Below are 17,668 nucleotides of genomic sequence, written 5' to 3'. Positions count from 1 at the left end.
GAAAATATCTGTTGGTAAATAGAAAAAAAGGACTAGCATTTTATACATCTCTATTTAACATCTTTTCCAACGGACGGCATCTCTAACAAGCAACTGATGCTGAATATTAAGCCACTGTCCCACTTACGTGTCCTTGGCAGACTAATTAGGCGACCTCGTGGTCGCGGTGAGGCGCGACGGTCCCGCGCGACTTCATGCGCCCGCACAGCCGTCTGGAGCGCGTGACGTCATTTGAAGATAGACACAAAATGCAGGAATGACTCAGCGGGACTGGCAGCATCTCTGGAGAGAAGGAATGGGTGATGTTTTGGGTCGAGACCCTTCTTCAGTCTGAAAGAAGGGTCTTGACCCGAAACGTCATCCATTCCTTCTCTCCAGAGATTCTGCCGGTCCCGCTGAGTTACTCTAGCATTTTGTGTCATCTTCAATTTTCTTGGCCCCGCTCTGGGAGTAGAAGTGGGGGCGGATCCGGACCGCAATGGCCGTGAGCCCCAGGCTGAGTTCGACGATCGTTTGCCTGCTTCTGCTGCTGTTGGAGGTGAGACGTTGCGTCGCGCCAGTGTCTTGGCCCTGTCCCACTTTGGCCGTCAGTTATGCTACAGGCCGGTGGCGCGCGAAGATTTCGTTCACTACAAAATTTCAGAGCGCCGCACGATACCGCGCACAACTCCATACCCCTCCGCGCTTCTCAGTGGGACCAGCCCCGCGCAGCCACACGATTCCCGTACGCCTCAACGCGACGACGAGATCGCGTAATTTGCGTGCCAATGACACGTAAGTGGAACAGGGCCTTTACTCACAGGAATGTCAGTCTCTGGAATGAGACAAGACCCACAATTGTTTGACTTAGTCACAAGTGACACAGAGACAATTATGCTGCCCTTGTAAATATTGTGCATAAATGTCTTACTTCAAGCCATAGATGGAGTATTGTAGAGTGGAAATTGCTTCCCAATGAATTCACTTCTCAGAAATTGGATTGGTATTCATCATCTCTATCATCTTTTTATGTATTTATCAACAACCACTTAATATTGCCTCATCCTCACTGAAAACTGAAGGAATATCGAAGAGCTTCACAGTGGGTCTTTAAAATCCAGTTGGTGGTACAGGGCCACCAGTGAGTTTCTGGCTCCCTGGGTTCCAGAGCCTTGCCGTATTATCCGTTTTGCCGGACCAATGAGCTCACAGCCTTGGGAAGCCAAGATACTGGCCTGCAAAGGTGGCTGCGATAGTTAGCTATGGGTACAGATCAACTTGCTTTGGCCATGCCTGAGTACCAGTGCCCCGGTCGCAAGGGTCAAATTAGAGCTGCCAAACGGCCTCGGAGGTCTCGATGATATTGAGATGGGCTGCCTCACCTGGCTTAGGCGCCACATTTTTGGGGGGACTTCCAAGGGGCATTTCAAGTGCACTCTCGTAATTTTGACCAGATTAAAGGAGGTGCCAGACCACCAGTTGCCAGAAAATTGGTGTTGGACCTGTATCATATTATGATAAAGAACATGGAGACCTTTAGTCGGGGTCACTCCAACTCTTACTGTAAATGTATGCAGACTTCCATGGAAAATCTGTAATTAGCAATTTATTTTAAGAGCACAAGTTAAGTTCTCATCAGTGACTAATTACGGGTCAGAACTCTTCCAACTGATTGGTGTAGGGGACAGATGTAAGGGATAGCTTCCACAAGCAGGCAGTAAATAGGACTGTTCGATACTTTTATAACTTTGTCGGCACCAACATGTGACGACACGTGTACTGCCTAGTTGTATACAAAATAAAGGTTTCCACTGGAATTCCCTTGGAATCCTAGGTACATTGACAATAAATTATCATTCATTCAGATTGCTGGTAAAGAGAGGGGTGGCTGGAATGAAGCATGGGAAGTATTAGGTGGATAGTGTAAATGATGTGAGACTGATGACAATAGATCATTAGATCAAACAGCTTTAATCACTGTTGTACAAGCACAGCATTGGAAGCTGTCAGCCGTTGGGACCTCGTGCAGCATCTGCTGACTAAAGAAGGAGGAGAGTGCTGTTATAGCTATGGTGATGGGGTGGAGTTAGTGAAGCTAGCAACATGTGGTTAGTGGCTGAACAGCATCAATCTACAGATAGTGACCAGGGTACCAGTCACTAGTACTTACATTTTCTTTTTAATCTTTGCTCCTTCTTAACGAGACAATGTTCTATATATTATTTAACTTGTATCCATTGTATCATCGACCTACTTTTATTTGTCATTTATCAGCACCTCAAAATAATTGTATCATTTCAATGTTGACGATGTCTAATCAGCTAACTCAATTAGAGAAAAAATATACCCATTGTTTCTCCCTAATCGATCTTCATTTTACCATTTGGTTCAGTGACTTTATCTAAAGTATATACATAACTTTTATATCAAAAACTCAGTTTGAAAATGGATTCATATCAATTAGTTTCACAGCGGAACAAAAAAGGTAGACAGAAGGAAAAACTATTTAAAAGTCCAAGTAATTTGTGAACCTTTCTTGGTAAAAAAACAAAATATTAAGAAGATATTCAGCTACACCATCTGTAGAGAGAAATACCGTGAGTATTCGATGAGCTTTCGAACTGACTGATTAATTTCTGAGGAAAGAGAAATGGTTTACAACAAAAATTCTATTTCTGTCTTGTAGGATACTAAGTATTTCCAGAACTTTCTGTTTATGATTCATAGTTACACATCTGCGTATTTTATATTGTAAGCCTTGGTTAATTCTGTTAAATAGCTGCAAATTCGAACAAAATGTAAAACCAATAATATCTAATTTTACTTTAGGCACTCCACGGGCACACTGATGCAGTCACTTGTTTAACTGCTTCATCAGCCTATCACATAATTGTCAGTGGATCACGAGATCGAACATGTATTATTTGGGATTTGAATAAGCTGTCCTTTGTCACCCAGCTGCGAGGCCACAGGGCACCAGTGTCTGCTTTGTGTATTAATGAATTAACGGTAAGTGCTAGAACACTATCCCCTTCTTAGAGTCATAGAGTAATACAGTGTGGAAAGAGGCACTTCGGCTCAACTCGCCACACTGGCCAACAATGTCCCAGCTACCCTAGTCCCATTTGGCTGCGCTTGATCCATAACCCTCCAAACCTGTCCTATCTATGTACCTGTCCAACTGTTTCTTAAACAATGGGATAGTCCCAGCCTCAACTACCTCCTCTGGCAGCTTGTTCCATACACCTATGTGAAAACGGTACCCCTTTGACCCCTTTTCACCTTGACCTTGAACCTATGTCCTCTAGTCCTCGATTCCCTTACTCTGGGTAAAAGACTCTGTGCATTTACCCGATCTATTCCTCTCATGATTTTGTATACTTCTATAAGATCTCCCCTCATCCTCCTACGCTCCATGGAATAGTGACCCAGCATACTCAACCTCTCCCTATAGCTCACACCCTCTAGTCCTGGCAACATCCTCGTAAATCTTTTCTGAACCCTTTAAAGCTTAAAATATTGTAAACAGTGGTAAGTAGTCAACAGCTTCAAGTCTAATTTTAAGTTGCTGTCTTTGTGCATTCTTTTCCCAGTATATTATAAAATGGACAGCTTCACTTTTAGAAGCAAAGATAAATTAATAAAAATGCATTTATTTGAAATGCTTGAAGTACTGTAATTTATATTCAAAGTATTATGCTGCTATAACTGAGATCTGCATGCATTGTTAAAGGATCTTTATTGGGGGTTTTTAAGATTTAACTGCTTTTATCTGAAATGTTAATAATTCTTTCTTGGGATATGGTATTACTGAGAAGGCCAGCATTTATTGTTCATGGATTATAGGAGGTTGCATTAGTGGGATCTGAAGGAACTCTGCGGATCGATCTTCGTCAGTGGAGTGAAATGAACAGTTGAAGTTTTGGGTTAGGATCCTTCATCGAAACTGAAAGAGGGAGAAAGTCAGTATAAAGAGGGAATGGGTGGAGCAAGAGCTGGTAAGTGGTAGGTGAGAGCTCATTGATTGGCAGATGGAGTTAGGTGGGGGAAGGAAGGGCGGAGATAGTGACAGGCTGGGAGGTGTTATATGGAGGTAACAAAGGGCTGCAGATGATGGAAGGGAAGGTGAAGCATGGGTCCAAATAAGGGAAGTAAGGTAAGAAGATGGGAACAGTTGGTGGGAGGGGACGCAGTACAAGGAGTGTGTGGCTGATGGATTGTGGAGTGGGTGGAGGAGGCAGAACAAAAGATGGAATGGGGGTAGTTAGAAGTAAGGGCGAGTGTGAGACAATTAGGGTCGATCAGAAGGAGAGTGAAAGGGGCAAAGAAGTGTAATTATCCAAATTCAGCATCCATGCCGTTGGCTTGTAGACGACAAGGGTGGAAGATGAGCAGTTGTGTGACCCCATCCTGGCAGTGAAGAAGGTGATAGCTTCTCCACAGACCGTCAAGTGTGGGAATGAGAGGAGGATTTAAAATGGCTAGCAACCGGGAACTCCAGATAGCAATGGCAGATTATTCATCCTTAATTGTTCTGGAATAGATGAATTAATAATAGTAGTGCCATTTATGTTATTTAATGGAATTTGATGATCTTTTAAAGTAAAATAATTGTAATCTGTAATTGTAATATTTTCACTTTCAGTAAAAATCGTTCTGATTCTACTTAATTTTAAATAGGGAGATATTGTTTCTTGTGCTGGGACATACATTCAAGTGTGGAACATCAATGGGAATCCGGTGGTGAACGTGAATACGTTTACAGGACGCAGTCAGCAGATTCTATGTTGCTGTGTATCTGAGATGAATGAATGGGACACACAAAATGTTATAGTCACAGGTCATTCAGATGGTGTGGTCAGGGTAGGTAATCTGTTGTGTTTCAGTTCAAGTGCTTTATTTTTCTCCTAAATGTAAAGTTGCATATGTTTCCTTACATCTATGACATTTGGAATTATCTACCTCCCAGTTCTCCACGGGCACTCTATCCTACTATAACCTTGTGCGTGTTTATATTTTTCTTTACCTCAGCTTCTAACTCTGTACCTCCCTTTCAGCTTTCAAATCTTCCATTGCATTTTCTCCCTTTACTATTTCTTGAATGTTTTTTCCCTTTGTATGTTCCACCCAGAATAGCCATAGCCAGCAATATCTACCCAGTCAAGAATATTCTTGACATGTTTTTTGTTTGCCACCTTTAAATAGAGTAAGGGTCATCTGCAGCTGTTACCATAAGAGGTCAGATGGGATAAAACTGCACATGCTAGGAATGGAAATATAAATGGAAAATGCTGGAAAGACAAGTCAGACAGCACCTGCAGAAAGAGCAATAGAGTTACAGTTTCAGGTTGAAGATCAGAACCTGGAAGAAATTCTGACAAAGAATCTTTGAGCTGAAATGTTAATATAGTTTCTCTTGTCACATTTGTTGCCTGATCTGCAAGTGTTTACAACATTTTCTCTTTTGATTCCTTCCATTCAAAATGTTTTGTAATACAAGAATATATTGAACTCTTCCAACTCTCACGTTTTCCATAATGATTCTGTATTTTAGAACACTGCCTGAGTCAAGTATTCCTATCATATATTGTGTCCTTTTAGTGCTGACAATATATTGATGTTTGCTTGTTACTAATTCACAAACTCACATAATTTCATGATTTTATGTACACTTCATTAACCTTCTCTGTAATCATTTACATGCTAAATACAGTGCTAGTTTTTCACCATAATTAGTTTATTACATCTCTGAATACATCTTGCTCAAAGGCTCTGCTGTCACCAAAGCAGCACTAGCAAATATTGATAAATACTAATTAATGTCTCGTCAAAATTATTTTACATTTAATGCCTCAATGGATCAAACCTAGGCCTGGACTTCCCCCAAATGTTTTCACCCAAAAAAAGACAATCTGCATACAGACCATTACAAGGCTTTAAAAAAATGTTTGCGTAAGTGAGTTCCAGTCATGGCATCAGTTGTTCAAGTCACCTTGACCTTTACATTTATTCACAATTTCTTTCATGTGAACAAATCACAAAAAAATCCTCTATCTGCACTTGTTTAGAAGGTGCATTATCAATGTCAACAATTTTTCAGTAGCAACCAAGAGGCCATTTTTGTGAGCAATTGTAACTTTAAATAAGTTTATCCTTACTGAGACATGGTTTACACTTACTGTTGATGTGAATAGATTTTTACAAAAAAAGTTTAACTTCTAAACATCCAGAAGATTCTTTCATTGCAATTCCAAAACATAAGAGTATTTACTGTGAGGGAATATTTTTTAAATTAGTTAAAACTTTAATTGTCATAATTAAATGAGAAATATATTATACTATCGCAGGTACTATCACAACATTTACGAAACATTTAGATAAATTTAGACAGTAAAGGATAGTAGAGAGGTACCAATGGGTGGGACTAGTGTAGATGGAACATGTTGGATAATGTGGCAAGTTGGGCCGAACGGCCTGTTTCCACGCTATGACTCTATGACTACTGTATACTGTTTGTTATGAATCTAAAAGTTAAACTGATGAAAAATTGCTTAAGTTTGACTTTTTTTCCAATAAGGAAAATTGGAGACATGTTGATATTGTTGAAGTAAACAATTTATAACTGCATTTGTGGGTCTATTATGCAGGTTGGCCCCAAAGAGAAATCAGAGGTTTTGAATTTCCATTTGCTCCATTGAAGTTTCTTTCTCCCCGAATCCATGCTCTTTAAATTTGTTTCCCCCAAATCTCATTATCCTCTTCTATACCATATGGGCCTGTCCCACTTAGGCGACTTTGTAGGAGACTGCAGGAGACTATGCAGTCGCCACATGTTCGCGGGCGGTTGCCGAGGAGTCGCCTTCATGGTCATGAGGAGTTCCCGCAAACTCGGAACTAGTCGTGTCCTCATTATGGTTGCCACAAATTTTTCAACATGTTGAAAAATTAGCAGCAACTAGAATGAAGCTGCCATGGAGAGTAGCGAGAATTCTCGTGCCATAGATGGGTCGCCAGGAGGTCCTAGTGGGTTGCCAGGAGGTCGAAGGTTCTCGTAGGTTGTAACCGGTGCTGACCGGTGAATTTCATTGGCTCATTGGGGGAAAAAACATAAGCAGTAGTTTTCAGAACCATAAATAATGTTAAATGTCCGCCTAGCTTCACAGCCGTGTATCTCTGGCTTCTTGAAAGTTGCCTCCACTCCTTCTCCCCCCTTCTCTCCCCCTCTTTTAAAGGACTTACCGCACACTGTGCTTTACCAACTTAATTACAGCGCCAACCTTCCTGTTCATCATGGTGTGTGTCTGTATCACCTTAGCTTTGCTCCGTGTGAATTTCACTCAGACAGCGCTCCCCCCGCTTGCCCTGTTCCCTGCCTGCATAACGGACTGGTGAAGAAAACGATGTGTGTGTGTGTGTTTGTGTATGTGTGTTCCACTCTGACAGTCGCCGTTCCAGTTGCCGGTTTTTCAGGCGACTGCTGGCAATTGACAGTCACCGGCAGTTGCCTGAAAAATCGCCTAAGTGGGACAGGCCCATAAAGCATTGTCATACAATTTAGATTTCCATTTTCCGTTTGAGATTTTTACATTTATCTTTATATTATCAATTCTCACACTGATTACCTGTGTTAGTCGCTTAATTTCCAGAGCAGATTCTATGAGGGTACCATTCATTATAGGTTGCTCCAGCACATAGAAGTTATGGATACATACCATACAAGGTCATTTTGACAGCATCAATTTTCAATTAATTGATGAAAAGGAATATTGAAATCATTTGGTACAAAATAATCTTGCAGCACATTAAATCTGGTCCAATGATCCAGGATTCCAATTTCCAAGACTGCTAGGCTACAATTTGAGTAAATACTTGATCTGGCAAATTACTCAAATAGTACATGTTGTATGACTAGTGTTAATTTATAATTTGTTTGTTATTAAAAATTGCAAATTGACTGTTTATGACTCAGCGTGCAAGAATGTTATGATGATCTCAATGAAATGTTTAATACAGTTTGTTTTTATCAATTAGATTTTGTTCATCTGAATATTCTTATTTTCTCAGTTTTGGAGAATGGAGTTTCTGCAGGTTCCAGAAACTCCAGTTCCTGAGGAGACCAGCAAACTTGTAGAAAAAATGCAGGAACACTCTGACAATGCACAGATAGGTGAGAGTATATAATGTTATACATTATGAATACCCCTGTAAATGATAAACACAACAACAACTTCCACATAGTAGACTAATGGTACCAGTTTTCTGGAGATCTTTGAATCCTCATGTTTTGTTTTGTATGTGAATTATTATGAAACACTTTAAATATATTTATTGATTCTATTGTGAACCTGATCTGCTTTTAGTTTTGTAAATGATTTTCAGTTTAGTTTAGAAAGACAACATGGAAACAGGCCCTTCGGCCCACCGAGTCCACCCCGACTGCCGATCACCCATTCACACAAGTTCTATGTTATTTGTCTTTCTCATCCAATCCCTATACATTAGGGGTAATTTATGGAGGCAAATTCATCTACAAACCCACACATCTTTGGGATGTGAGAGGAAACTGGAGCACCCATGGCACAGTGTGGACTCCTGAGGTCATCTGTTGCTGGCCCTGTTTTATTCTGGCCTTTTCTTGCCTCCAGTCCCTTCCTCCCCAATCTTTCAGTCTGAAGAAGGGTTCCAATCTGATACGTCACCTATTCCTTTACTCCAGAGATGCTGCATGACCCGCAAAGTAACTCCAGCATTTTGTGTCTATCTTCGGTATGAACTAGCATCTGCAGTTCCTTCCTTCCTACACAGTGTAGAGCTGTTCCTATTATGAAGATTTGGTAGAATCCAACGAGCTGTATACTTCAGATTAACCAGCAGAGTTAAAAGATGGAGAATTATTGCACGGAAAACATTACTGGATTGATATGAGCTAAAATCAGAACAAATGGAGCTTCCCCATTTAAGTCCTAATAGTCTGTAATAATGTATTTCAAAGTAAATTACCATTTTAGGTGAAATCAACCTAATTCCTTGGAAATAAGGTTTACAAAGAAATGCAACTGGACAAATTAGAAAGCAGGTGCCTAATTTCTTTCTGCCACAGTGACAATGAGGGCAATATTGAATGTTATTTTATATTTGTAATTTAGATGGGGATGCCCAAGATGAAGATAGCAGTGATTCTGACTTGGAGGACCGGAGCATCCAAGATCTAAAACCGAAGCAAAGTTTATCTGGATCTACAGCACACAGAACAAAGAGCTCGCGAGCAGCCTGGTGTGTAGAAGGCGAAGAATCTAAACGCTGGGCAGATCAACTTAGCCTGGATGAGAAAGATGGGTTTGTCTTTGTAAATTATTCAGAAGGCCAAGCTAAACTTCATTCACAATCTCAACACCAGCCTCATGTTCAAAGTCATATGCAACAACCCCATCAACAGTCATTGCAGAATGATATAAGACTTCGTAACCAACTAAGACAAGGTAACTGCTTGTGCAGTGCACTCCACTTAAAAATAAGCTTATAGTCACTAGATTGCTAGTCATCATTTCTGTTTCACCTATACCAATTGTTTTGCAAACTATTGTTTTTTTAGTGTTTAAAAAAAAAAAATCTCATTATTTACCAACACGAAAAAAGGCACAATGTGCTGGAGTAACTGAGCAGGTCAGGCAGCATCTCTGGAGAATATGGATAGGTGGCATTTCCGGTCAGGAACCTTAGCTTGTATGGCTAACAGAATCCAGGGATATGGGGAGAAAGCAGGGACGGGGTACTGATTTTGGATGAGGGGCTGAATGGCCTACCCCTGCAGCTATTTTCTATAGGTACACAAAAATGCTGGAGAAACTCAGCGGGTGTGCACCCGCTGAGTTTCTCCAGCATTTTTGTGTACCTTCGATTTTCCAGCATCTGCAGTTCCTTCTTGAACACCTAATTTCTATGTTCCTTCAGACTGTTTGCGGAGGGGACTGGGGTGACAGACAGATTGTTAGACAAAGGCCACGGATGAAACAATAAAGTGCCCTCTATAATGTTTGGGAGAAAGACCCATCATTTATTTATTTGCCTCTGTACTCCACAATTTGAGATTTGTAATAGAAAAAAAAATCACATGTTAGATTCGTATACATTTTGGTTTCACCATGTAATAATTAAAGTAGTGTTTATACATAGTCTCCCCCCCCCACACACATTTCAGGGCACCATAATCTTTGGGACACAGCAATGTCATGTAAATGAAAGTAGTCATGTTTAGTATTTTGTTGCATATCCTTTGACTGCTTGAAGTCTGCGATTCTGATGCTCTGCCAAGCCTGTAGTGTAGCCATCGTTAGCTTATGCTTGTTTTAGGGGCTAGTCCCCTTCAGTTTTCTCTTCAGCATATAAAACATATGCTCTATTGGGTTCATTGGGTGATTGACGGCCACTCATGAATTGACCATTTTTTAGCTTTGAAAAACTCCTTTGTTGTTTTAGCAGTATGTTTGGTATCATTGTATTGCTGTAGAATGAACCGCCAGACAATGAGTTTTGAGGCATTTGTTTGAACGAGCAGAAAGGATGTGTCTATACACTTCAGAATTCATTATGCTACTTCCATCAGCAGTTGCATCATCAATGAAGATTAGTGAGCAGTACCTTCAGCAGCCATACATGCCCAGGCCATAACACCCCCACCACCGTATTTCACAGATGAGGTGGTATGCTTTGGATCTTGGGCAGTTCCTTCTCTCCTCCATACTTGCCATTAAACTGATACAAGTTAATCTTCGTCTCATCTGTGCACAAGACCTTTTTCCAGAACTGTGTTTGCAATCACAATAATACTTTATTAGCCAAGTATGTTTTGCAACATACGAAGAATTTCATTTGCCAAGTCAGTCATACAAATAAAAGGCAACGGAACACACAAAACACATTTTAACATAAACATCCATCACAGTGACTCCTCCACATTCCTCACTGTAATGTAAGGCAAAAAAAAAGTTAAATCTCTTCCCTTTGCTCTCCGCGGTCGAGGGTCCGTTGACGGGACGATCTTGACTCCCGTAGCCAGCGGCGGCCCCTCCGCGTCGAGGCAATCAGCTCCTGCATTGGGGGGATGTTAGCTCTCCCGCGCCGGACGACCGAACCGTGCGTCGGGGCTGGTCGAACCTTCCGTGACGATGGAGCTCCCGACATCCACAGCCTCTCCCGAGACAGCGAGCTCCGGATGTAAAGTCCGGAGGCCACGGTTGGAGTGATCCCAGGCAAGGGATCGACTCCGATGTAAGTCCACGGCCCGCGGTGGGCACCAAGGTCAGTCCGAGGAGGTCTCCAGCTCCATCGATGGTAGGCCGCAGAACGACTGGAGAATGCGATCCGAAAATTAATCGCATCTCCGGCAAGGTAAGAAACTGAAAAAAAGTTTCCCCGACCCCTCCCCTCACATAAAACAAACAGGCGAACATTTACACAAACTTTTAAAACATACTAAAAAAAAAATTTTAAGTCGAAAAAACTGACTGTTGGCAGGGCTGCCAATCATGCGGCACCACTGATGGTATCAAATGTGGTTCAAGTGCACATTGTCAGATTTTAATAAAGGCCAATTTTAAACATTTTGATTTCACCATGTAGAAATTACAGCAGTGTTTGTACATAGTCCCCCCAGTTCAGAGCACCATGGTGTTTGGGACACAGCAATGTCATGTAAATGAAAGAAGTCATGTTTAGTATTTTGTTGCATATCCTTTGCATGCAATGGCTGCTTGAAGTCTGCGATTCATGGACATCACCAGTTGCTGGGTGTCTTCTCTGGTGATGCTCTTCCAGGCCTGTATTGCAGCCATCTTTGGCTTATGCTTGTTTTGGGGGCTAGTCCTCTAAGGCATGCTCTATTGGGTATAGATCGGGTGATTGACTTGGCCAATCAAGAATCAACCATTTTTTAGCTTTGAAAAACTCCTTTGTTGCTTTAGCAGTACAGTGCATTCAGAAAGTATTCAGACCTGTTCATTTTTTCCCATATTTTGTTACGTTACAGCCTTATTCTAAAATTGATTAAATTCAGTTTTTTTATCATCAATCTACACACAATATTTCATAATAAAAAAATGAAAACGGGTGTTTAGAAATTTTTCAAAGTAATTAAAAATAAATAACTGAAATATCACATTTACATAAGTATTAAGACCCTTTGCTCAGTACTTTGTTGAGGCACCTTGGCAGCGATTACAGCCTCAAGTTTTCTTGCGTATGACGCTACAAGCTTGGCACACCTGGACTTGGGTAATTTCTCCCATCCTTCTCTGCAGATCCTCTCAAGCTCTGTCAGGTTGGATGAGGAGCATCGATGCCCAGCTATTTTCAGGTCCCTCCAGAGATGTTCGATCGGGTTCAAGTCCGGGCTCTGGCTGGGCCATTCAAGGACTTGTCACAAAGCCACTCTGGCGTTGTCTTGACTGTGTGCTTGGGGTCAAGTCCTGTTGGAAGGCGAGCCTTCGCCCCAGTCTGAGGTCCAGAATGCTCTGGAGGATTTTTTTCAGCGGCAGGACCTGGGAGACTTGTCAGATTCGATGGAAAGATGAACGGAGCAAAGTACAGAGAGATCCTTGATGAAAACCTGCTCCAGAGCATTCATGAAGTCTTCTGCAGACAGTGGTCATTGACAAATCCACACCTGACTCCTGAAGAGTATTTCTGATCTGTCTGACAGGTGTTTGAGGATTTTGCTTTATTATAGAGAGAATTCTTCTGTCATCAGTTGTGGAAGTGTTCCATGGCCTGCCAGTCCCTTTGCGATTGGTAAGCTCACCAATCCTCTCTTTCTTCTTAATGATGTTCCAAACAGTTGATTTTGGTAAGCCTAAAGGGCCTGACCAACTTACGTGTCCTTGGCACGCAAATTATGCGACCTCGTGGTCATGTTGAGCAGAGACGGTCGAGCGAAGGTCGGGCGCGATTACATTCGTACGCACAGCCGTCTGGAGCGCGTGATGTCATTTGAAGATGGACACAAAGCACGAGTAACTCAGCGGGACCGGCAACATCTCTGGAGAGAAGGAATAGGTGACGTATAGTGTCAAGACTCTTCAGTCTTCAAGAAGGGTCTTGACCCGAAACGTCACCCATTGCTTCTCTCCAGAGATGCTGCCGGTCCCACTGAGTTACTCCTGCATTTTGTGTCTATCTTCAATTTTCTTGGCCCCGCACTGGGAGTAGAAGTGGGGGCAGATCCGGACCACAACAGCCGTGAACCCCAGGCCGAGCTCGGCGGTCGTTTGCCTGCTTCTGCTGCTGTTGGAGGTGAGACGTTGCGTCGCGCCAGGGTCTTGGGCCTGTCCCACTTTGGCCGTCAGTTCCGTGACAGGCCGTTGTCGCGCGAAGATTTCGTTCACTGCAAGAATTTCGGAGCCCCGCGCGATGTCGGGACCAGCCCCGCACAACTCCATACCCCTCCACGCTTCTAAGTGGGACCGGCCCAGCGCAGCCATGCGGTGTCCGTACGCCTCAAGCGACCACGAGGTCGCGTAAGTGGGAAAGGCCCTTAAGGTTTGGCTGATGTGTCTAACAGGTTTATTCTTGTTTCTCAGCCTCATAATGGCTTCTTTGACTTTTATTGGCACAACTTTAGTCCTCGTGTTGATAAACAGCAATAAAAGTTTCTAAAGGTGATGGAAAGACTGGAGGAAAGACTAGGTGCTGAGAGCTCTCTTATACCTGTATTAAGGAGCCAATTAAACACTTCTGAGCAATTACAAAAGCCTGTGATCCCATGTGTCCCAAACATTATAGTGCCCTGAAATGGCCTGAAATGGGGGGAAGATATTACACAGCTGTAATTTCTACATGGTGAAACCAAAATGTGTAAAAATGCCCTTTGATAAAATCTGACAATGCACTTTAACCACATGTGATTTTTTTTCTATTACAAATCTCAAATTGTGGAGTACGGAGGCAAATATATAGATGATGGATCTTTGTCCCAAACATTATGGATGGCAGTGTAGCAAATGCCATTCTCACCAATGGGTTTGAAATATTAGTTTGGGAAGATTATTCGGAAACTTTGGAGTTCCAGGTCTCTTCAACAAAAAATTCTACTGTAAGAATACAAAAAAAATAACTAGTAAAACCAATTTGGCAACTTAAACTAGTATCTTTCAATGGAAATCTTAGATGTTATGTTAAATAAATCTGTGCTGTAACAAAATAATGTAATTTGATATGCTTACTGGTGAACTGGAGATATTTCTTGATTTACTATTTCTATCAGGACATTTATGACTGGCTTAAAGGGGGACATTTTGTCACATTTCTTCATACGTTACCTTCTCTTCTATTTTGCAAATGGTATTATTTTATGCCTACCATAGTGTACAGTATTTTAATTAACTGCCGTCTCATTTAAATTTGGAGCGAGTGAGTTGCTTTTTTTTCTTGAAATTCTTAAAGATCAAATTATCTTTGCCAGACCCCCCCCCCCCCCCCCCCCCCCAACAATCTCTAATGTCTGCCTAACCACAGTAAGCATAGTACACCCACACTAGTGTAATAATGAAATAAATCTTTTGTGACAAGATATAGTGTTTCACAAAAGGAACAATGTTATTTATATGGCAGCACAGTAAGCATAAAAGTTATTTTATGTGGAGTCTAAGTTTGAATCAAATCCAGTCTTATCATTTCTCTATTCATGTTAAGAATCATTGGGGAGGTTTCCAGAATAGAAAATTACCCATCATCTCATACTGAAGCTTTTAAATTACCGTATTTCCCGGCGTCCAAGCCGCTATTTTTTACTCTAAAATAAGGCCCGAAAATTTACCTGAGTCTTGTAGGCTGAAGTTTTGGCCGAGCAATGCCACTCTCGTAGCGACTGCTCTGCGGAACCTGCCACGCCTTCGACCCTGGAACTGTCAACTGTGTGAAGTAGGAAGCGGCTGTAAAAGGACAGCGCCACTGGGGGGGGGGGGGGGGGGGGGGTTGAGAGTTCCTTTCCACAGCGTGTGGGGAGTCTGGCCTGGATTAGCACGGCCTGGGCAGCACAAAGTTGAAAGCTTGGCTGGGCCGCCAAGAGTAAAGTTGCGGGGAGGGAAGGAGCGTTGAGAAGTAGAGGGTCAGGGATCATGGCAGCAACCCACTCGCCGCGGCGCTCCGGGCGCGGAGCCACTGCATTGTTGCCGGGGAGGGTAGCAGTAGTTCGGGGGGCTCTCCCCCCCATTATGTGATCTCCCTGAGCCAGGAAGTCCCTCTCCCTCAGCGCATTGTGGGACAGGCGAAGATGGAGGCTCCCCGGTCCTCATTGCCTCCTTTAAGGAGTTTCACATCTTCCTTTCTAGTGACTAAACCAAACCCTTGATCCTGTCCCGCCAGCCTTTTTTCAAAATTTAGCAACTCAAAATGTGGGTGCAACTTTGACGCAGGTGCGTCTTCATTGCCGGGAAATACGGTAGCCATTGTCCAAAAGGTGTCGTATTGAAGCAAACCAATGTCAAATGTGAAGTAGGTTTACATTCTTTTCAGAACATTACACAGGATGCTCTACTCTGGATTTCTTATTCAAGATGAAATAACATCTCTTCATATTGTTAAAGCACATAAAATTATTTCCATTGATTAAAGAATCTAGGGAAGATCATATGAAACTTAGAGTGGAGTCTTTTATAAATTAAGACATGCAACTATTTAACAAATACTATGGAAATTGCTTCACCATCTTGAGTAATGCATTCCAAATCTCAGCAACATTTTGTGTGAAAAAATCTCAAAAATACTGATAAAGATTTGGAGCTCCATGGGTGCAAAGACTATTGTTAATTTAAAATGCAAAATCTAAACCGCCTACCCTTGGTAATGCATTATGTGAAGAGACTGAAGACGCTGGGTGGATTTCCTTGAAGCTGAGTAATTGACGGGGAGTTTTAAAGAATTAATGTTTTGATGATCTTTTGTCTACCCTGTAGATCAGTAATTGGGTTTCGCAAATGTTAAAATAATTTGCAAAATCACTGGTCAGGTTTTTTTAATTACCAAGATTATCAGAATCAGATTTTATTTGCCAAGTATGTTTTGCAACATACGAGGAATTTCACTGGCCAGGTCAGTCATACAATTAAAAAGCAACAGACTCAAAAACACATTTTAACATGAACATCCACCACAGTGACTCCTACACATTCCTCACTGTGATGAGGAAGGCGAAAGTTCAAGTCCTTCCCTTGTATTCTTCCTTGGTCGGGAGCCTCGAGCCCCGGTTGACGGGATGATCTTGACTCCTGTAGCCGGTGGCGTTCGGGCCCTCTGCATTGAGGCGTTCAGCTCCCGCCTCGGGGGTTGTCAGCTCCCTGCGCCGGGCGATCAAACCATGCGACGGGGCTGGTTGAACCTTCTGCGGCATTGGAGCTCCTGACTAGACTCTCCCGAGACTGCGAGCCCTTGTTGGTAAGTCCGCAGGCCACAGTGGGAGCAATCCCAGACAAGGGATCCGCTTCGATGTCGACAGTCCAGCTCCATCGATGGTAGGCCGCAGAGCCCGGAGAATGTGATCCGAAAAAGGATCACATCTCCGGGAAGGTAATAACTTGAAAAAAACGTTTCCCCCGATCTCCCCCCCCCCCCTTCCCCCCACATAAAACAAAATGAAGTACATTAAATCAAACTTTTAACAAACACTAAAATAACAAAAAGATGAAAAAACTAACAGATTGCCGGCAGGGCTGGCCATCTCCCCGGCGCCCCTGGTGGTCAAGGTGATTTGGAATACATTGCACAAGACGGTAGAGGAAGTAAATTCTACAGTATTTTTCTTAAAAGGAATTGAACAACACCTGAAGAGAATTAATGTGGTATTACAGTATGTGAAAAAAGATGGGATGTGTGAGACAAAATTGACACGTTTTTTAAAAAAAGGGCCATTATACACAATCTTAGCTAAATGGTGCTATTTGCTTATATATTTATTTTCCAAATGGTGCTGTTATTTTCAGTAGTGCAGTAAATGTACTGCAATAGATATTGCAATAGATATCTACAACTCATCTAATAATTATAAATAAAACACATATTCCATGCTACGATACATAGTTTATTTTTAATTTTCAAGTCATGCAATGGTTTTCTTTTTGATTCCAGGATACAGATGGGAGCGACAGTTGGTTTTCCGAAGCAAGTTAACTATGCATACTGCGTTTGATCGAAAAGACAACTGTCATCCTTCAGAAGTCACCGCATTAGGCATTTCAAAGTGAGTGCTGTTAGGTAATCGAATCTATTTAAAGAAAGTATCTTTTAAAGATAGTATTCTAAAACATTCCATGTGCAAGACTTTAGATCTATAGCACCCATGGGTTTCTCGCCATTGAAGCCTCTGTAGATGTGGAGGGTTATCGAGATTCACTGTCCAACCTACTCTGGATATGTTCAGATAGGCAGGTACTGTTGGCACCTGTATTCTGTCCTCAAGAGCGACCTTGAACTTTTTTTTTGTTTCCTCTGTAATTCTCCAAACCTCTTCAGCTCCCACTAATTTATCTGTCTTTCTGCATTGTTTAAATGAGACCCCGTGTAAACATGAGTAATAGCACCTTGTGTTCCATCTGGGAATGTTGCCTACTTAATACCTGAGCATCAACTTCAACGGCTTCAGGTATCTCTGTTTGTCGGTACCAGAACGGGCTGCTCTGTTGTACATTATCCATCTGTAATA

General features: G+C 42.1%; 1 protein-coding gene across 4 annotated transcripts in view; it reads left to right on the top strand.

The window, feature by feature from the left end:
* Positions 1 to 17,668, top strand: part of wdfy3 (WD repeat and FYVE domain containing 3) — a 280,679-nt gene that overhangs the window by 255,204 nt on the left and 7,807 nt on the right. For all 4 annotated transcript variants that reach the window (XM_033024126.1, XM_033024134.1, XM_033024105.1 and 1 more), the window contains 5 exons: positions 2,809 to 2,988; positions 4,660 to 4,842; positions 8,044 to 8,146; positions 9,126 to 9,458; positions 17,095 to 17,206. In XM_033024126.1, coding sequence (XP_032880017.1) covers positions 2,809 to 2,988; positions 4,660 to 4,842; positions 8,044 to 8,146; positions 9,126 to 9,458; positions 17,095 to 17,206 — 911 coding nt within the window. The remainder of the gene's footprint in view (positions 1 to 2,808; positions 2,989 to 4,659; positions 4,843 to 8,043; positions 8,147 to 9,125; positions 9,459 to 17,094; positions 17,207 to 17,668) is intronic.

This window comes from Amblyraja radiata, chromosome 1 (assembly GCF_010909765.2).
Source record: "Amblyraja radiata isolate CabotCenter1 chromosome 1, sAmbRad1.1.pri, whole genome shotgun sequence".
Lineage (NCBI taxonomy): Eukaryota > Metazoa > Chordata > Chondrichthyes > Rajiformes > Rajidae > Amblyraja > Amblyraja radiata.
This window is presented reverse-complemented; position numbering and strand designations above follow the sequence as displayed.